General features: G+C 44.0%; 1 protein-coding gene across 3 annotated transcripts in view; it reads right to left on the bottom strand.

The window, feature by feature from the left end:
* The window catches only part of LOC147032861 (small glutamine-rich tetratricopeptide repeat-containing protein beta-like), a 62,184-nt gene that overhangs the window by 8,910 nt on the left and 31,061 nt on the right, over window positions 1–22,213 (bottom strand). For all 3 annotated transcript variants that reach the window (XM_085870801.1, XM_085870802.1, XM_085870800.1), the window contains 4 exons: window positions 2,168–2,233; window positions 2,004–2,041; window positions 1,665–1,745; window positions 1,220–1,339 (listed from right to left, as the gene is read on the bottom strand). In XM_085870801.1, the coding sequence (XP_085726927.1) occupies window positions 1,220–1,339; window positions 1,665–1,745; window positions 2,004–2,041; window positions 2,168–2,233 (305 nt within the window). The remainder of the gene's footprint in view (window positions 1–1,219; window positions 1,340–1,664; window positions 1,746–2,003; window positions 2,042–2,167; window positions 2,234–22,213) is intronic.

Genomic DNA, 22,213 nt, shown 5'->3' with positions numbered 1-22,213 from the left:
AAGCAGCGAACGTTATGGAGTTACCACATGCTATACGTAGCAGACGATGATTTTCATTCAATTCTCATACTAGTACATTCTGATTAGTGAACAGTGCAAAAATATCAAAATTTCGGGAGGATAAGGATAGTGATCGTAAGGGCGGGAGTTTGGGTGAATTTTCGGAAGCCTCCCGATGAAATCGGGAGGGTTGGCATTGCTGCACAATATTGTACCAATTGCAATAATTATGCAAAAAATAATCCTTAAATCCTTAATAATCCTTAAAACATTATTAACCAACAAAGTCCTTCCTTCATACACCTGAACTCCTATCCCCCTTCAAGGCTTTCATCCACAGTGGAGTACTGCTCTCCCATTGGGCTGGCTCCCCTGCCTCACCTCTTCCCACGATGAAGCAGAGTCTATGGGCCTATCACTTTGTCATTGCAGACAAGTTGGTGTCTCTCTGTCTTTTAGCACCTCCTTTCTGGTTTTTCACCCTCCGCCCTTTCCGTGCTTTGTCCCCCCCACACCCAGGTATGTGCCGGACACATGCGGTCCACCATGAACCCTCTTCTGGTAAAACGATGTCAATGTAGGATCACTGCTCACCTCCAATCATTGTTCCTCTTTTACCTGCTGGTGGAATGAACTTCTACATCCTCTTCAATCTCATTCTTCCTTCCACGTCTTCAAGACAGCTGTTCACCACCATTTGAGATTGTCCCAAATCAAAAACCATGATCTTTTCTAACCTCGTTAACTCCCACTCCCCCCCCACCCCCACAAATATTGCTTCTGTATCCACCTTGTCCACCCTTTGCATTCTCCTCTCCCCCAAATCGTTCACCACATCCCTTGTTTGCAAGTCTCTGTCTATTTTCTCCCTTAACCCTGCTGTTGGCATTTCCCCCTTCTCTTTCTGCTGTTCCTTTTGTTATGTTGTATTCTGATCCATTCTGTATTCTAGTTGTTCCATGAAACCTTGACTCTGAATGTCAAAAAAATATTAAAAATGCAGCAATTAACCATTGAGCTCGAAACAATTTTTCAGGGCAGAGAGAAGAGCCAATTTGTTTTTTTTAAAGGCCAAGTATATCAAATGTAGAAACGTTGAGAGTTTTAATGGAACGATAGCAAAATTGGTTTTGAAGACAAAGGGAGAGAGAATCATGGTGGCCAGGGAAACCAAACCAAGAAAAAAAAAAAAACACTTTTGGCATTTCCATGCACAGACCTTGGAGGCTGAGGCGGCTCTTCAAAGCTGGCACTGGGTGGGCGGCTGCGGATCTGATTCCTCAGCTGCTCAATCAGCTCTGGATTATGTTGCTGCATCTGTTGGGCAAGTTGCTGGCCACTGCAGTCAACAAGGATGATGGTGATTGTTATGAGACAGTATAGTGGTCACATTCCATCTCAAAGATTTCAAAATGCATGGCCAGGCAGGCTGACTGTATTCAGGATTCCAACAATAGTAAATCAATCAATTGGTGTTGAGAGAGGAGGAGTTGGGGAGCAGGGAATTGTGTGTGTGTGTGTGTGTGTGTGTGTGTGTGTGTGTGTGTGTGTGTGTGTGTGTGTGTGTGTGTGTGTGTGTGTGTGTGTGTGTGTGTGTGTGTGTGTGTGTGTGCGTGCGTGCGTGCGTGCGAGGATGCCTAAAGAATACGATCCAGTTTTCTTACGCTTCGATAAGGCCTCCCATGTCTGTGGTTCCCAGACCTGACACTCCACCTGAAAACCCTCCAGACATCATCCCTGCCATCCTGTAAACAAGCAAACAATCTTTGATTTTTCACACATATTGCAAACAACATGCCTGTGTGTGGCATTTTTTTGGAATTAATAATGATAGTGTGGTCAAATAAAGTGCCAGTTACAATCAGATTTCTATAGTGATAGGTAAGATAGTGAGGCATCCTGGGGATTATGATAGTGGTAGCACATATTGTTGAAGGGAGTGGAGATGGTTGCTGCATGAGTGATAACAATGACTGTGTGTCATGTTAGAGCGAGAGCCTTACAGCCGTTGGATTTCTGGATTTTGCATCAAACTTGTGGCCTGTCAGAGACACAGCCATCATAATCCTGCCTTGACAAATATGTTACATAGTGATTGTCAATGTCAATGGGTAATATTCCAACAAAGAGAAAAAACAAACAAACTTTAAAGCACAGAAAAACTTACCATGTTCATGAAGCTAGGGTTGTTGAGGATACCAGCCAAGTCAAATCCACCAGGCATGCTCCCAGACTGTAGGGAATGTGGAAGAGACAGTGAAATATATAGTGATATTGTGTGCATGTGTGTACATACATATATATATATATATATATATATATATATATATATATATATATATATATATATATATATATATATATGTGTGTTGTGTGAATGGCTCGCGTGCTAAGCAGGACTTAGTCGTTGATGGTACATCTGAGCCGTGAAGGTGTACGTTTCTGAGGAAGTAAGGAGAGCCTTGTGGCCTCCTCATGGGGCCTCAGAAATTTTCCCGTCGTGTGGGCCATCGTTGTGACTCGACCAGGTACAAGGAGGAACGGTCAGCATATTCGCTCATGAAAAGAAGCTGCACGGAGTCTCTGAGCCTTGGTGTTAATTACCGCTCACGAATTGCCTGACGTATGTTCTTCCCGCAATGAGAAGGCGGCTTGGCACCATTTTGTTGGGCGCGTCTATGAAGCGTCTCAACTCCACGTTCCATAAGGACCATCTGGACCAAATTAAGTGCCAGGACAAAGGAGGGATTTTTCTTTGGTTCATTTTCCCCTTGTCTGAATTTAAGTCTGTGTGGAGGCACTTTAATTAGATGTTACAGGATGGCCTAGACTCTAGACTCTAGAGGTACGCACACTCACCTTTAGGCTGTCTAGCATGGGTTTGAATCCCAACTCAGCAATAAACTGTCATCCTGTTGTTTCACAGGCTGGGTGTGTATCAATGTTCATCAATGTGTGTGCCGTCCCTCAGATGGACGTTAAAAGGGTGTCCCATCTGCTGGCATTAGATTGTTGACGTTCATGACCCCATGGTGTCCTTTGTAAAGAGTAAATGAGCAGTCGTTGGCACTCTGAACAAATTACAAATTCCTGCCCAAACTACTGCTGGGAGAGGGCTGAGAAACTGCCCAGTATGACTGCTTCAGCAGAAAACCAATGCTCTGCAACACAGAGTGTGGTGTAGTAGTAGTTGTTGCAGCAAATCAAACAACCTTTCCCAAATGCCAAATAGATCGATCACAAAATGTATTTGGAAGGTTGCATTTTATAAAAAAGTTTGTGTGGAACAATGAATTTTTTTTGAAAACGGCTACAGTCAAGCTGTCTTTAAAGGATCTGTTGGGTTATGGCAACCAAAGTCCTTTTTAGGCCTGAGAAGGAAGAGCACCCAACCCTCTCATCAGCTGACAAGTGAGAACTGAAAAAAATCAAAATGAGAAACAAATGTCAAATTTTTCTTTTGACCATAATTTACTGGACCCTAAGAACAGCAAAATAAAAATTTTAAGAGGTCACCATCATAGTTCATTTCCAGGAATGTGGTTTTGTAAGAAAAAATTTTTATTTTTATTTTTTTGCTGAAAGGCATCATTTGTTACCTTTAAGTGAGTCAGGCCTTTCATGTTTGACAAGGGCCAGAAAAATGAAAAAAGTTTTTTTTAGAAGAATGCTTCCTTTGCGATTTTCCCCCTGAGCAATTTGTTTTGCAAAATAGACAAGTAGAATACCTTGAATTTTTCTCACTCTGGGCTAACCAAATTATGATTTTTTGGACAGATGAAGCAATAAAGAAGAGACAAAGACGAAGAGGACAAACAAGGTAGGGACCAATATTAAATGGAAATGTAATATCTAATCAATGAAAACAGAACAGCCATTAAAATTTTAAAAATCATTTCTTCTTGATATCTTCAAGTATTTGTGTGTCTGTTGTGCATTTGTACATTTGTATGTTATTCTTTCATGGCTGAACTGTATCACCGAGAGACCCCAAATGGTGGGTGTAGGTACTTCAGAATCTGGGCAAGGTTTTAAACTACCACAAGTTGGCCTTGATATCCGTTTTGAGGCCACCATAAAGTGTATATTGGGATGTGAGGTCAGGCAGTGATGTCGCCGGCCTGCATGCAAAAGGTAATCACCAGGAAGCCAATAATTCCAGAGCTTTTCAATGTCCAACACATCCTGACACCAATGTGGGGTAAAGCTCGCCCCCAACCCCAACCCTCTGACCGGTAGTACCGCGTAGACACTGCTAGTTTCGTAAATATTTGCTTTAATGTGAAGAAGAGTGGCAGCTCACATTTTGTGTGGAGTACAAACATTATAGGAACTTTTTTTTTTGTATACCTTGGTCGAGGCTCGTATGAGAGCTAACACACAACTCACAGCAAGGAGGCATGAGACAAGAGGGGCGGGAGTGGAAGGGACAAAACAGTGGGGAACAGACACATTCGGTGAACTGTGGAAGGGAGAGGGATGGGGATGGGACGGGGAACATGGCGAGGAGAATATGGACATTACAGGGACTTTCAGGAAGGAAAGCAGGGGAATTGAAGGAAGTGGGCTTGGGTGGATTATCGGGGGTAGAAAAGATCGAGGATTTGGATGGGGGAAGATAAGAGGTGGTGGTGGTTGAACAGCTGTTTTGAAAGCCTGGAGGGAAGAATGGGAAAGAATAGAGTGAGGAAGTTTATTCCAAAGGCGGGAAAAAAGAGGAATGAAAGAGTGAAGATGAGCAGTGATTCGTGATTTTGGTAGTTTTACCAGAAAGGGGTTGTTGGCGGACCTTGAGCGCCCTGTGGAAATGTGGTGGGGACAAATCGCAGAGAGAGCAGGGGGGCAAGGCTGGAGAGGAGACGGTAGAAAACAGAAAGACCACCGACCAGCCTGCGGTGAGAGGGTGAGACGCCCAAAGACTCAGCCTCATCGCGGGAGATGCCAATGATCCGAAATGCGTTGGTTTACACAGCGTGAAGCCGAGAAAGGTGGGAGGCAGGAGCACCAGCCCAGAGGGGAGAGCAGTACTCCATCAGGCTATGGACGAAAGCTTTGTAGGTGGTCAGGAGCTCAGGTGGGCCGAGGAAGGACTGCACGATGGAGGATTCCCAGTTGGCGACTGGCTTTGGAGGCGAGGTTTGAAATGTGGCTTTTCCAGGAAAGATCATGGCAGATAGTGAGACCCAGAAGCTTGAAAGAAAAGACTTCTTCCAGAGGATTGTTGAGAAAGTGGATGGGGGGGTTTTGTAAACGGTCCTTTCGAAGAGACATAGTGAGAGTGTGAGATTTGTCTGGATTGAAAGACATGTTCCACGTGTTGGACCAGTTTGTGATTTTATCCAGATCTGCAGTGAGCGAAGCAGCTGCTGCTTGCCGGTTTGAGGGATGACAGATGGTATGGCAGAGGGTGGAGTCGTCGGCAAAGAGAAATAGAGGATTTTCCAGAGAGTCCGAGAGATCATTGATGAAAACCAGAAAAAGAACAGGGCCCAGAACGCTACCTTGAGGAACTCCAACCTGGACAGGAAGAGGGGATGAAAGAACTCCATTTAGGGCCACACGTTGACTGCGACAGGAGAGGAAGTCTGCGAGCCATGAGTGGAGATGGCCTTGAATACCATGGGAAGAGAGTTTGGTGAGTAGGGCAGGGTGCCAGACTGTGTCAAAAGCACGTGATATGTCCAGGCATACGGCTCGGATTTCCTGTCTGGCATTGAGGACCTCCATCCATTGATGGGAGAGCAGAAGCAGCATATCCAGGGTAGAGTGACCTGGTCTGAAACCAAATTGATGATTGGAAATCAAGCCATTGGAGAAGACGAAGGATTTCATGTCTGAAGCGATCATGGATTCCATAACCTTGCTGATGATTGGGAGAAGGCTGATTGGTCTGTAGTTACAGGGATCTGTTTTTGCACCTTTTTTATGCAGGGCAGTGATGTTAGCAGATTTCCAAGCAGATGGCAGATGACCTTGGGCAAATGAGAGGGTGAATAGAACAGAGAGAGGGTGAGCAAGAGCAGAAGAGCAGGCTTTGAGGACACGTGGGCTGATGCCATCTGGACCGGTTGCAGAATCTGACTCGAGGTTTGAAAGCAAGCTCTCCACCTTGTCAGGAGAAAAGGATACAGAGTCCAGGGACAGTTGGGTGCGACTGGGTAAAGTGGGTAGAGATACTGATGGGTTTAGGACACAAGATTTCGCTGCAAACACCGAGTTTAGACATTCAGCTTTATCACGTGCGGTATCAGCAGTGCGGCCATTTGAGGTAAGGGAGGGGATGGAGGGGGAACATACACCAGAAACAGATTTGATTAAACGCCACCAGGATTTTGAGGAGGGAGAGAGGTTTGAGAGTTCAGACTTGAGATGAGAAAGATGTTGTTTTCTGGCTCTCCTGAGGGTAGATACACACTTGTTCCGAGCTTTGTGGAAAGAACTGAGATTGCCCTCAGTTGGGTTTGCTTTCCATGAGGCAAAGGCAAGTTGTTTCAGGACAACTGCCTCGCCACATGCTTCAGTAAACCAAGGGCGGGAGGAAGGGTAAGACAACTGAACACGAGAGGGGATAAATCTGTGCATGAGGGAGAGCAAGTTTCTTTGAAAGAATTCCCAGGATGAGTTGATGTTTGAGAAAGTAGTGATAGGAGACCAGTCTATAAGTTTGATGGCTGCTCGGAGACCCTGCCAGTCGGCTTGAGTGAAATGCCAGACTCCAATCCAACTTCATTGGATTCAAACAAGTTCCTGGTGACACGTAATTAAGTCTGTCTCTAGGGTATGCTCCACCTCCATCCCTTCCCTCACTTCAAATGGCACCACAGCCAACTGTTCTCATGTGAATGCCGAATGTCTCAATCGTTTGCTTCCAAGTGTCACATAGCAAAACCCTAACTCTCTGTCCCTAACCTACCCACTCACACCCAACTACTCCAAGACACCAACTTTCTCACCTTAGAGAACTTTCTCACCAAGGTATTCTACTTGTCTATTTTGCAAAACAAATTGCTCAGGGGGAAAAATCACAAAAGCATTCTTCTAAAAAATATTTTTCATTTGTCTTGCCCTCGTCAGATATCAAGGGCCTGACTATAACTTAAAGGTAACAAATTATGCCTTTCAGCAAAAAAAAAAAAAGCTTTATTTTATTTTTCTTACAAAACCACATTCCTGGAAATGACCTATGATGGTGACCTCGTAAAGTTTTTTTTTTATTTTGCTGTTTTTAAGGTGCAGTAAATTATGGTCAAAAGACAAATTTAACATTTGTTTCTCATTTTGATTTTCCAGTTCTCACTCGTCAGCTGATGTCGTGGAGAGGCAGAAATTAACCAGAGTGGTGTCAAAGCCACCCAATGCTCGCCTGTTTATACATTTATCGTTTTTCGTTTTTAAAAGACGAGTCTAATAATGTTTTTTTATAAAGCATTGCAGTGGTCTGATCCAAATAATCTTCAAGCAATATATGTATTTGTATATTGTAATCAGTAAACAAGAGGTCCACACGAGGAATTCAAAACTCACAGAGGGGTGAACTTTCTCGCTGCAAAAAGTCAACAAAGGCTTTCTGAGGTCGGAAATGCCGATAGCCTGAACTGGAAGACGAACTTGAAGACTGGGTTAACACACAGACAGTGGATGGTTGGGGTGTTTCCACTGTTCAGATTAGACTCAAAGCAAGATCGATCACTTTTTGTGGCTAATTTTCGGACGTTTTTGTGCAATATTTGAGGCTTATAAACCAGTGCGGCTTGTGTGTGTTTAAATTTCAGATTTTTTTAAATATCGGGGATGCGGCTTATATAACGATGCGCTCAATGGTCCGAATTTTATGGTACTTGCCTTGCCATGAGAAATGCATCTAAAAGAAAAAGTAATATGTAGTGTTGGGAGTTAGAGTGCGGACAGGAACGGATGGAAAACAGCATCCTGGTTGCCGGAGCAACCACTTTAGATGACAAACGTATGTCATTGCACACCGTCTCCACAGTCTGTACCTATGTACTAAATATGAAACGTGAAAGTTGAAAACTTTGGGAGTTCGAGTGCGGACAGGAACAGATGGAAACAGCATCCTGGTTGCCATGGCAACCACTTTAGATGACGAACGTATGTCGCGACACACCGTCTGCACAGTCTGTACCTATGTACCAAATATGAAACGTGAAAGTTGAAAACTTTGGGAGTTAGAGTGCGGACAGGAACAGACGGATGGACAGACAGACAGACAGACGGACGACCGGTATCACATAATATGCTGGAATCACATAATACGTATAAAAAATAGTGTGGTCGATAAAAACATTAGAAAGGAAAAAATAACTTGCACCAAAAACTTTAACATTTTCACGCTCACGCTCATGCTCACGCTGACGCTGACGCTCACGCCGGGGGTATCGCTATAGCTTTCTGTTCTTCGAACAGGCGAGCTAAAAAGTGTCCTAGATAAGGATTTAAAAATCATCGAGAGGTAGAAAATGTCATCCACCATAGTTAGTTAGGAAATGGGTTGGGGAATATTACCAGGTAGGATGACATCAATTTTTGTCCCCAAAATGGCCCTTTTAACCCTTTTTCTGTCAAAATTTGATTTCCCAAAAATCAGAGAAAGAAGATTTGCTCATAAAATGCTCATTTTTGATGCTAGAATGTTTATTTACCACTTAAAATGAAGCATTTGATGTGCTCTACAGGACAAAATGTGAAAAAGTTACAAAATTTTAATGTAAGGGGTCAGCAGCAGTCCAAAAGGGCAAATGGCCCTTCCACCCCGAAAACTGGGCCCTTTTTCAGAACGGCCCCCCCTAATCACAACTTCTGGGAGAACTGTAGACAAACTTCACCATTCTTCAGCATGTGGACATATTCAGTTAGTTTTTGGGAAATTTTGAGCATAATAGGTCAATCAGGGAGTGATTACTAGGGGTTTGAACTTGTACCATTTTGGCCACGAAGCAAATTCCAGCATTTTTCAGGACACAGCACTAATGAACAAAATAATACGTGAATAATGTTCAATATTTGGACCTGAGTGACAGGTTGCCCTTTCTAAATGATGATATATGATGGGGTTGGGGTGGTTAGAATATTGTGATGCTTCTACCCCCCCCCCCCACCCTCACCTATCTTCAGCCATAAGGGGAGATCAGGATATTGTGACCCTTCTACCCCAACCCTTCATACCCCAGCCTGAGATTGGGTCTGGTTGGAAAAATAAAAGGCCAGAAACTGAGGTAATCTATAGTATTTTAAATCTTCCTCCATCGACTGAGGTATCCTATTGTTTTTCTTCACGTCCTTTCTAAACCTTTGAGATGGTCCCTCAGGTCCTGTCTTGAAAAAAGATGGCAGCACTGTAAATGAAGTTTGACATTTCATCAAAATCATTGATTTAATCCCTCCAAATTTCTTGATATTCATTGACAAGTCAAATGAAGTACACCTCATGAGACACAACAAACTATAGTGTTTCACGAGGGATAAAAAGGTAACCTGATAAGATTTACTAAAACAATAAGGCTGTAATAGGTTGTGTGTCAACACATGTGCATCGTCTTGAATCTGAAAAAGGGGCCATCTCTCAATGATTAATTTATCACCAAATGCAAAATGAAAGATGCATTCATCATTGTTAGCTTTACTGATCAGGCTCTTTGCCCATTAAAGGTGGGGTTATTCATGCTGGTAAAGTCATTTATAAGCATTGGCCTCAGAGATTCGAATCGATGTTCTTTGCTTTGCAGGTTATAGAGTCAACACTGAAAGTTCGCAAACGCAAACGACTATGTGGTTTCGTGCTCGAGAAGTGTGCTATTTGTCAGAAAGTGCAGCCTGCTAAAGACCTAAGAGAAGCAACCTCGAAAGGATTAGGCAGATTTAAAGAAACAGTGGAGACAAGAATCAAGTACAGATGTGAACAATACACTGATGTTCTGAACAGTGCAATTGACTTAGACAACGAATCCAAGAAACTGAAGTGGCATAAAGACTGTTTTTCATGTATTACGAATTCACTTCATTTAGAAAGGTTGAAAACTAAATTCCAAAAGGCTAACGCATCCTCATTCCTGACGGCAAATACAGGGGATCCCATCAATGAGACGACCAGAGTCTTATCAAGGAGTAATGTTCGACGAATGCAATGGGACAAATGCATATTTTGTCAAGAACCAGCAGGTACCCTCAATCAAATACAAACTCTAGAAACATCGGAGAAAATCATCAAGGGTTCAAAAAATCATCTCTTGCTGCAGTACCGCCTCTCAGGTATTTCAGACCTTGTGGCTTCTGAGGGTAAATACCACCTGGTGTTATTCTAAGTTTGTAAAACAGCAGTTGAATTTCGAAAAAAATCTAAGGTGTGCGTTGATTCGTCGCTGTGGACGCTGAACCAAGCATGCTTTAACTGTGTAATAGAAGAACTGGAGAGTGGAATAAAGAAAGGGAACATTTATTCGGTTAAAACTGTGTGTAATCGGTACTGTGAATTAGTGACTGCGATGCAGCCTGAAACCATATCAAAAAATTACCCCCGGTTGGGGGTGACGGTCATCTCTGAAGCTCTGTAGATGTGGATCTCTGATCGGCTTAGAATGGCTTTGATGTCGTCTTGTCTTTTGGTTTAACGTACAGACGAAAGCCCGTGGGAGTACCTCCTGTGCAGCTTCCCTTCGCAGGGCAGCTCACCGGATGATGGGATTGGGGCAAAGCCTTCGGGACCCCCAATCTTTGATAGGAGGGAAACCACGAGGTAACATCCCTGGGTCAGATTGCGGGAGAGTGTGTCGGAGTGGTGCTGAGGTGTCGTCCACCAGACGGCGGTCTCCTTGGGTTAACCTGAGGCGGTCCCTTCGGGTGGGTGCCTGGAATGTCCTATCCCTAAGAGAGGATGATCACCTGTCTCTGTTATCATCTGAGCTCAAGCGTTTGGACATCGGGATTGCAGCTCTCTCTGAGGTTCGGAGACCGGATTGCGGCGAGATAATGGTGGGTGGTTCCACCTACTATCGGTCTGGTCTCTCTGATGGTTACCATACCCAAGGAGTTGCTGTAGCTGTGTCCAATAAGCTGACCCCAATGATAATTGAGGTAACACCGGTCAACGAGCGTATTATGAGATTAAGGATTCGTCACTCCTTAGGTGTCATTTCCCTGGTCTCTGTCTATGCTCCGACTGAGGCGAGTGATCTCACCGTGAAGGACACATTCTATGCCACACTCGAGTCTGTGGTTGAACAGTGCCCCAGACGAGATACACTTCTAGTCTTGGGGGATTACAATGCATCGACTGGAACTGATAGGGATGGTTATGAGGTGTGTGTTGGTCCCCATGGGTCAGGAACTATGAACCAGAATAGCACTAAGTTCCTTGACTTTGCAAGAAGTCATGGACTTAGGGTGGCTGGTTTATGGTTTCAGTGCCCACAAGCTCATCGCTGGACTTGGTATTCCAATGCTGGCGGTGTGGCAAAGGAGATTGACCATGTCCTCATTGACGGTCGTTGGAGGATGATCCAGAACTGCAGGGTCTACCGGAGTGCTCAGTTCCTCAATACTGACCACAGGCTTGTTGTAGCAACTCTAAAGCTGCACCTTAAATCCTGGAGAATGGTACCATCCCAGCCGAGGCTGGATGTTGCCAAGCTCAGGGATGAGAGAGTAGCTGAGGAGTTTGCGAACAGGCTGAGTGGACACTTGGGGGGTCTGGGTGCTTTGGGGGGTCCTGAAGAGTTGTGGAGCGCCTTCAAGACCATCGTCCTTGATGTTGCCGGTGGATGCCTTGGAGTTCACCGCAGGGCAAAGAAGAATTTTGTCTCTCAAGGGACACTGGATACCATTGACCAGAGTCGCAGGGCCAGGCTGAATGGCAGAGCTGAGTTGTTCAGGGAGCTGAGGCGTAAAACTGTACGTGCACTGAGGGTGGACAAGGAGGCCTATGTGCGAGGAATCTGTGAGGGGGTAGAGCATCACCTGTGGACAGGTGATTCTCGTCCCGCTTACAGGGGAATTCGCGCATTACGTTCATCCAAGCCCATCCCTCGGAGCACTACAGTTCGAGCAGAGAGTGGTAGGCTCTTGACAGAGGAGTCTGAAGTGAAGGCCCGCTGGGCCGGTTACTTTGAGCGGTTGTACCAGGCTGATCCCCCAGCTGTCGAGTTGGACGTCAAGGGTGTTACAATCCCTGTTGCTGACCCTCGAATCAACTGTGGTCCACCTTCGCTTGTGGAAACACGGGCTGCAGTGAACCAGTTGAAACGGGGCAAAGCTCCAGGGATCTGTGGCATCCATGCCGAACTTCACAAGACTGGTGGAAATGCTGCACTCGTGTCGTTGCATGCAGTTTTGTGCTCTGCCTGGAACACAGGCATCATCCCAACTGACTGGAAGAGGGGCCTTGTTGTCCCTCTCTGGAAAGGGAAGGGTGATCGCCAAGACTGCAACAACTACCGAGGGGTGACGCTGCTCTCAGTGCCGGGCAAGGTCTTTGCTCGGATAATTCTCGATAGGGTTCGCCACCATTTGCTTGAGCACCAGCGTCCAGAGCAGTCAGGCTTTACACCAAAGAGGTCAACGATCGACCGTATCCTTGCACTTCGTGTCCTCACCGAACACAGACGAGAGTGTCGGCAGGAGCTGCTTGCAGCCTATGTTGATCTCTGTAAAGCGTTCGATTCAGTGAATCGGGATGTCCTCTGGAGGATTCTTGGTCTTCGTGGGGTGCCACCGAAACTGATCGATCTGATGTCTGAACTCTACTCTGGTACTGAGAGTGCTGTGAAGTGTGGTGGTACCATCTCTGACTTATTTCCAGTTGTTACTGGAGTTCGTCAGGGATGTGTACTTGCCCCCACACTTTTCAGCACTTGTATGGACTGGATTTTAGGGAGGATGTCCGAGAGATCAAGTTACGGTGCATCGTTTGGGAATGTCAAGATCTCGGACCTTGACTTTGCAGATGATGCAGTCATCTTTGCGGAGACTTTAGATATCCTCTTGGGGGCCCTCGAGGTGCTGAATGAGGAGTCGGAGCCGTTGGGATTATGGGTTTCTTGGGTCAAAACTAAGATCCAGGCTTTCGGTGACATCTTGGATGCTGCTGTCCTGTCTGTGTCTGTTTGTGGTGAGGATGTTGAGGTCATGGAGAGATTCACTTACCTTGGCAGTGATATTCATGTCTCTGCTGGCTGCGAGTCAGAGGTCAATAGACGTCTGGGTCGGGCCTGGGGAGTCATGGATTCACTGGATCATGGGGTGTGGCGCTGCCGGTACCTGTGCGGGAGGACGAAAGTCCGAGTCTTCAGGTCCTTGGTACTTCCAGTCTTGCTCTATGGGTGCGAGACTTGGACTCTGACCAAGGATCTGAGATGGAGACTTAATTCCTTTGGTACCAGGTCTCTTCGGAGAATCCTTGGCTATCGCTGGTCAGATTTTGTGTCCAACGAGCGGTTGCTGAGAGAGACTCGGATGAGATTTGTTACCTGCATAGTCCGTGAGCGTCAGTTGCGGCTGTATGGACATGTGGCTCGTTTTCCTGACTCTGATCCTGCTCACCAGATTCTCTCAGCGAGGGAGTCTCATGAGTGGAGGAGGCCAGTGGGTCGACCACGTGCCTCATGGTTGCAACAGGTTGACCATCATCTCAAGGAGATGGGGATGGGCCTGGCATCTGCCTGGGGGATGGCCAGACGGAGGCCCCTGGAGTACCGGCGGAAAGTGGACGCAGCGACGTGCTGTTCTGGCACATGCTTCCATACCTGACCTGAAAGCCCGTGAGTTAAAAGGATAGAAAACCTCAGAAATCAAACTACATTTCGGAGTTATCCGGAGATAGATTTTGAAAATGGTTGATTTGGAACATTTATGATCAATGTGTCTTCAAAAGGATAGAAACCGGACCTCAGAAATCAAACCGCATTTCTGAGTCATAAATGGCGGATATTTTGACAATGAATGATTTCACAAGTTTACAGCATCGGTGACCTTGACATTGACCTTCAATCAGGTCTAAAGTCATACCGTCGTGCATCACTCATCGACCCCGACCTACATACCAAGATTCAACAAGATCGGGCGAAATTTTTTTGACCGTATCACATCGACGATTTTTCCAACTTTGAAGACACGTGACTCGATAACCAGGACGAATTAAAAAAAAAACCGGCCTGACAAAATTTAGATATTGTTCCATATTATCAGAATCCGAAGAAATTTCGAAGATCGGGTCACAAACAGCGGAGGAGATAGATAGATTTTGAAAATGAACGATTTCGCAACTTTGGAGTGACCTTGACCTTCAATCGTGTCAAAAGTCGTACCGTCGTGCATCACTCATCGACATCCACCCACATACCAAATATCAAGAAAATTGGAAAAAAAAAAATGGGGACGTACGTACGGACGGACGGACATAGAGACTGGTTTTATTAAGTCATCTCGTAATGTAGAGAGCAATAATGCGCTGCGACAATTTAGATTGAAGATTCAGGAGCATTTCGGAGACAAGATAGAATTCATAGCACAGGAGCGTAAATGTGATTCTTTACTGATTTCACCTAGTACTCCAGCATAACCTATTATTAGGACATTAAGAGAAAATGTTTCAGAACTTGTAGGCAAAGAAGCTGAACACAAACTTTTGAAAACACTGACTGCGGCAGATCTTGACACAGAGTTTCTTAGAAGCATGCACCATGTAAGTTTGAAAATTAGGTCAGATTTAAAGTGTGTACAATCCCACAAGCATTATGACGATATAGACCAGAAGCACGTAGAAAATTTTGTTCCCCCAAATCTGTTTATGTTGTTGAGCATGATAATAGGTAGCAATCAGAAAGTGGAACAACGTGAAAAGATATTAAGTATTGCGCAAGATATTGTGGACGTATCCTCAGGAGGAAGAACCCTCACACCAAAGCATGGAGTAATAGCTTCCACAATCCACCATGCCACTAGAAACAAGTCTTTAGTTCAACTTCTCCATGCTGCAGGTCACTGTAGTAGTTATGAAACGGTTGAAAAAATTGACACTTCTATCGCAAATAGTGAGGTGGAAAGATGGAAGAAAAATGGAAAGTTGGTTGTTCCACCAAATCTAGTGTCTGGCAAATTCACTCAGTTCGCCAGAGACAACATTAATATCAAGGTAGAAACACTTGATGGCAAAGGCATGTTCAATGCCACTCAGTGCGCTGCCTTTCAGTATGGCTCTACAGAAAACCATGTAGATCACTCACAAGACGTAGACGAACATACCCCGAGCAAAGATATTGGAAAACAAAGGAGCTTTGGCCCATCCCTTCCAGAGGATTTCCATGAGATTTTCCCCTCAGGTTATCGAAGTAATCAACGCCCTGGACCAATATTCCCTTTGGTGGCCATGGAATGGTACAACCCAAGCAGAGATTCCCTGACAACCGCTAAGGCAAAGGACATTTCATGGATTCTGTGTCGTTTAAGTAACACCGATGAACAAAAGATTCCTGCGTGGACAGGTTTTAACCATGTAATTTCCCCATTTGAGTCTGAGGTTACAACAGTCGGGCATATGCCAATCATTCCAGCCCCAGCTGATGACATGGACACAGTGTATACAGTCATTGCTCGGTGCAAACTAATATCAGAAAAGTTAGGGGAAAAACACACAGTCATAACCTTTGATCAGGCCCTTTACTGCAGGGCAAAATAAATAATTTGGCTTCATGAGAATGAATTCTGTGATGTGATCATTCGGTTAGGAGGCTTTCACACAACAATGAACTTCATGAAAGCTATCGGCCAGCAAATGGAAGCCTCTGGACTCAAGGACATTTGGGTAGAAAGTGGGGTTTTTGGGGAAGATTCTACTGTGCTCTTGCTATCTGGCCACGCTTATAACAAAGCCTTGCGAGGACATAAACTCACATTCGAAGCCTTTTGGGGAATATTGTGGCCAGAATTCGAGAATTGGACAAGTCTGAATGGCAGAGTTCTGGAGGACAGTTTAGGGACACAAGTGGACTGTATCATAAACAAGTTCTTGGACCAGGATGCTGATGAAACAACCAAGTGTTTCGAAAAGCTTGCTGAGTCAACTTCCAGAATCTTAGGTCTGCTCGAGGAGCTTGATTCTTTGCATAGGAATTGTCCAACGTTTACCTACTGAAGACGATACATGGAAATGGTTGCCACTCTGATGGGATCAATTCGGGCTGAGCGAGAGGGCAACTGGGAACTGCACCTGGAGATGTTTTCAAGAATGTTACCCTACTTTGCTCTGTATGACCACACTAACTATGCTCGGTGGGGTCCACTTTATCTGGCTGATATGCAAAACCTTGTCACCACAGCACCAGAGGGACATGCAGAGTTCATGGCAGGACGGTTTTCAATAAAGAGAACAAGCAGCAAATTCTGCCAAATACCAAGTGATCAGGAACTAGAGCATATCAATCGGATTGCCAAGGTCAATGGAGGAATTGTGGGCATAACCCACCTTGAATCAACACGGGACAGATGGTGTTTAACATACAATGAACGCTCTCGGATTGCTGATGATACCCTTTCTTTCTACAACCTACAGCAGACAGACAGCAATGATGACTTTAGCCACAGGGACATCCAGCAGGCATACGACGTGATCAATCAGACATAGCTAAACTTATCATTGAATTCAAACGTCTTAGGGTTTTTTCCAGCACAACTGAAGACCTCATTTGTTTGTCCACAGGTGATGTGGCCCCTGATGATGTGAGGGACGGGCTACTGTCCGTTGAGAAGAAGGGTGTGACCCGAGTGCAAGACTTCGTCAAATCACGTCTCATCGAACAGTCCACAGACTTTTATTCAAGGTTGCCTCAGAACAAAGCTCAAACTCTTGCTACAATGTACAAAGTGAAAGTCACTGTCCAAAAGGACAAAGTGGTTGATGAAGTCAAAGCAGAAAGAGATATTTTCCGTCGGTTACTCATAGCCTCAGATCATGGGAGGAACGTTAACTAGGAGAACATTCTCAAACACGAACTCTCTCCAGTTCCGCTTGCACTCGTGAAAACCGATCACAAACTTCTGTCCACCAACAAATCTGATCACATAGACATCCTCAATGAGAAAACAACTGTCAAGACAATGGATCATCTACCATACAGTGATGCCCCCACTTGTCTCCTGATTGATGGACCAGCCATCATTCAGGCCATTAGCAAGCCAGAAAAGACCAATACATTCGGGGATCTGGCAGATGTATTCACCAACAGTGTGAAACGGAAATTCACATTGGGGTATTCCTGAGTCGATGTATTGTTTGACAGATATTTTGAGACGTCCATCAAAGATGGAACGCGTTCAAATCGTGCAGGTGTGATGAGACCAATAAGAAGGGTGATCGAATCTAGATGTGTGAAGTTGCCCCAGAACTGGAAGCAGTTCATCAGTCATTCAAGAAACAAAGCAGAGTTGGCTTCATTTCAAGGCAGTGAACTTATCAGAGATGCCAGTGACTTGTCACAAGGTCATGAGCTTGTTCTCGCTGGGGGGTTTGAGGATGCCAGTGGTGTTTGGTCCTCGAGCCGAGATAACATCTCACAGCTGAAATCGAACCATGAGGAAGCAGATACAAGGCTAATACTCCATGCGAAAGGGGCAACTGATGTTGGGTACAACCATATTGTTATCCAGTGTCGTGACACGAATGTCCTTGTTCTTGCTGTCGGCCACCGTAAACACCTTCCTTCTGAAGTATGGATGAGTTGTGGAACTTCACAGAAGCCAAAATACATCCCCGTTCATGCCATTGACTATCCACCTCTGACTATGGACAATGTCATTGCATACCATTCGGTATCGGGCTGTGACACAAGTCAGTTGTCTGGAAAACCAAAACGAAGAACATGGAAAGTCGATGAGAAAGAGCCAGGCTTACTGACACAGTTTGGGGAGTTCCCCGAGCTGACCGATGAAGCCAGGAATTATGCAGAACATTTCATATGCCATCTCTATGGGTATGAGAGCATCTTCTCAATAAACGAAGTTGGATTGACGATGTTTGTAAAGGGCAAGAGCTCTGTGGAATCATTACTGCCATCACAGGATGCGCTCCAGTTGCACTTAGACGGAGCAAATTACCAAACTTTCATTTTGAAGAACGCAATAGTGCCAAACCCAGTGTGTCGTCCTCCCACTAGTTGTGGATGGATCCTTGAAAAGGGGAAACTGAAACTAAAACTTATGACACTGGATCCCATTCCCAAAAAATGCGCTGACCTGGTCACTTGATCCTGCAAAGCCGGATGTATCGAGATAAGATGTGGCTGCTTGAAGACAATTGGGGCTTGCATCAGTGCCTGTCTTTGTGGTGGACTTTGTCAGAAGGATCTCATCGAATAGAAACATTCATGATGATACAGGGAGCACAATGGTGAATACTTTGTGGTTTCAGGTTATTGCACCTCTGATGCCGACTTGGAAAACTTCATCAGTTATATGATTGATGTGTTATGGCTGAAGATAGGAGGGGTGGGGGGAGAGGGTGGGGGGATAGAAGCATCACTATATTATAACCACCCCAATCCCATCATATATCATCATTTAGAATGGGCAACTTGTCACTCAGGTCCAAATATTGAACATTATTCACGTACTATTTTGTTCATTAGTGCTGGTGTCTTGAAAAATGCTGGAATTCGCCTCGTGGCAAAAAGGGTACAAGTTCAAACCCCTAGTAATCACTCCCTGATTGAGCTATCAGGCTCAAAACTTCCCAAAAACTACCTGAATATGTCCACATGCTGAAGAATGGTGAAGTTTGTCTACAGTTCTACCAGAAGTTGTGATTAGGGGGGCCGTTCTGAAAAAGGGCCCAGTTTTCTGGGTGGAAGGGCCATTTGCCATTTTGGACTGCTGCTGACCCCTTACAGTAAAATTTTGTAACTTTTTCATATTTTTTCCTGTAGAGCACATCAAATACTTCATTTTAAGTGGTAAATAAACATTCTAGCGTCAAAAATTAGCATTTTATGAGCAAATCTTATTTCTCTACCCCTAAAATTACTGATTTTTGACAGAAAAAGGGTTAAAAAGGGCCATTTTTTGGACAAAAATTGATGTCATCCTACCTGGTCATATGCCCCAACCCATTTCTGAACTAACTATGGTGGATGACATTTTCTACCTCTCGATGATTTTTAAATCCTTATCTCGGCCACTTTTTAATTTCTGCCTCTCCACTACATCAGCTGACAAGTGAGAACTGAAAAATCAAAATGAGAAACAAATGTCAAATTTTTCGTTTGACCATAATTTACTGCACCCTAAAAACAGCAAAATAAACAACTTTAAGAGGTCACCATCATAGTTCATTTCCAGGAATGTGGTTTTGCAAGAAAAATAAAATAATTTTTTTTTTTTGCTGAAAGGCATAATTTGTTACCTTTAAGTTATAGTCAGGGCCTTGATATCTGACAAGGGCAAGACAAATGAAAAATATTTTTTAGAAGAATGCTTCTTTTGCGATTTTCCCCCTGAGCAATTTGTTTTGCAAAATAGGCAAGTAGAATACCTCCAATTTTTCTCACTTTGGGCCAAACAAATAATTACATTTTTGGACAGGTGAAGCAATAAAGAAGAGACAAAGACGAAGAGGACAAACAAGGTAGGGACCAATGTTAAATGGAAATGTAATATCTAATCAATGAAAACAGAACAGCCATTAAAATTAAAAAAAAATCATTTCTTATTGATATCTTCAAGTATTTGTGTGTCTGGTGTGCATTTGTTCGTTATTCTTTCATGACTGAATTGTATCACCAAGAGGCCCCAAATGTTGGGTGAAGGTACTTCAGAATCTGGGCAAGGTTTTAAACTACCACAATTTGGTCTTAATGTCCGTTTTGAGGCCAATACAGAGTGTATATTGGGATGTGAGGTCAGGCAGTGCAGGTCTCCGGCCTGTGACAATACAGGTCTCCGGCCTGCAAGCAAAAGGTAACCACCAGGAAGCCAATAACTCCATAGCTTTTCAATGTCCAACACATCCCGACACCAATGGCGGGAAAAGTTCACCCAGTGGGGTAGCGCCCCCACCCCCACCCCTCTGACCGGCAGTGTCGCGTAGCCCTTGCTAGTTTCATAAATATTTGCTTTAATGTGAAGAAGAGTGGCATCTCACATTTGTGTGATGTACAAACATCCAACAGTCACAACACACTGCAACCAAAAACAAAATTGGATTCAATCAAGTTCCTGGTGGCAAATAATTAAGTCTGTCTCTGGGGAATGCTTCTCCTCCATACCTTCCCTCACTTCACATGGCACCACAGCCAAGTGTTCTCATGTGAATGCCGAATGTCTCAATTGTTTGCTTCCAAGTCTCACATAGCAAAACCCTAACTCTCTGTCCCTAACCTACCCACTCACACCCAACTACTCCAGGACACCAACTTTCTCACCTCAGAAGGTGAAGATTCTGGCAACTCGCAATAAGGATTATGTTAATGGACCTGGATGTCATCAGCATCCACATCCTGAACACCAGTTCTGCAACTCTTACATATCCTCTTTCTGCTCTGTTCACTGATTTCCAATTTGAAGCAAAGTCATAGAATCAATCATTGCAGTTGACATTAAATCATTCCTTTGCACCAAAATCCTGACCTCAGACCAAACATTTGGTTTCTAACTCAGTTACTGTTCGTATGATTATTTCAACAATGGGTGGAGGTCCTGAATCTCAGGAGAGATCAGGGACATATATTGAGCAATTCCCAGTCTGCCACTTTGCCTTGCTCTTGAAATTCTCAACCTATGGCACCCAAGGCCACCTCCTCTCATTCCTTACTGATTCCCTCCACTGTCAATGTCAGCACATAACTGTAAACTGGATCTTCTCATTCCCCTCCCTGTCGTGGCTGGAGTTCCACGGCACTGTCTGTTCCTAATCTTCATCAATGATATTTCCTATTTTCTGGAAAACAATCCTAACTTTAGGCTGATGTCTCGACTCTTTGCCATAGCATCCCTCATCCTGCACAAAGCAATCAATCGAGTATTCGAGAGACAAACATGAACTTGCAGATACCTTTCCATAATTTGTATTTTTAGATCCTCGTTGAGGATCTCTAAATCTTACTCACGTTGTTGTTCTTCATCTACTCCTTGTGGACTTTTTTGTTTCATAGCCTACAGTTTTCATCGAAACTTCCTGAAACTTGGCATATATATGTAAAAATACCCGGCGCAGACAGTAACCATCTCCGATTTTGAAAATTCCTCCTATAAAAAAAGTTATGACGTCAAAATATCTCCGCTAATGGATATCGCCTAAAAAATTATCTCAAACTAGGTAAGCTTTTTGAATTCTGTTTGCGGGAATCGAACAGGCAATTAGCAGAGATGAATTACCGCACATATGATACATCACTATGACGTCATATCAATTTTTATGACGTCATTCCTATTTTTTGACATTTTTTGTTTCACAACCCAGAGTTTTCATCGGATCTTCGTGAAACTTGCCATGTATATGCAGAAAGCCCACGCGCAGGCAGTAACCATCTCCGATTTTGGAAATTCTTCCTAGAAAAAAAGTTGATGTCATAATATCGCCGCTAATGGAAATCGCCTCCACCATTATCTCCGAAACTAGGCAAGCTGTTTGAATTTTGTTTGCGGGAATCGAGCCGGGCATTAGCACAGATGATAATTTATCGCAAACCTGATACATCACAATGACGTCATATTCGTTTTTATGACGTCATCGTTAAGAGGACGAGGATCTTAGCTCATTTGATCTTGTTAAGTGAACTTTTTAATAAACATTAGAGCATCAGATCTTTTTCTGTGTATTATTTCCACAACTCTGGTTTCACTATACTCCAGGCCAATGTTCATTTAACGCATGCTTGGGCCTTTCTCACAATCACCAAAAATATTGCATCCATTTTCTCATTAGTTATGGTGTTATCTATATGTTTTATTATATACATGATTTCAGATCTACATAGTTATGTTCAGAATGCTAACTATGATTGATTCTATTTTTAATTGATCAGCACACTTTGCTTTTAGGGCATGAAGGATTATTTCATAGTTTCGGTTTTTGACAGGTAGGTGTGGAATTGGACTCTGGTATTCAATTTAAATATCAAACCTCTTGATGATGTAATTAAATGGGACAAAAGTAAAATCCGAATTTGTCTCATTTTGTCGACTGACTTCCGTCAAATCATACACTCCCCCCACC

This window comes from Eptatretus burgeri, chromosome 2 (genome assembly GCF_056783735.1).
Source record: "Eptatretus burgeri isolate ZD-2024b chromosome 2, Ebu_testis_v1, whole genome shotgun sequence".
Lineage (NCBI taxonomy): Eukaryota > Metazoa > Chordata > Myxini > Myxiniformes > Myxinidae > Eptatretus > Eptatretus burgeri.
The sequence above is the reverse complement of the archived record's forward strand: the minus strand, read 5'-3'. Positions and strand labels throughout refer to the sequence as shown.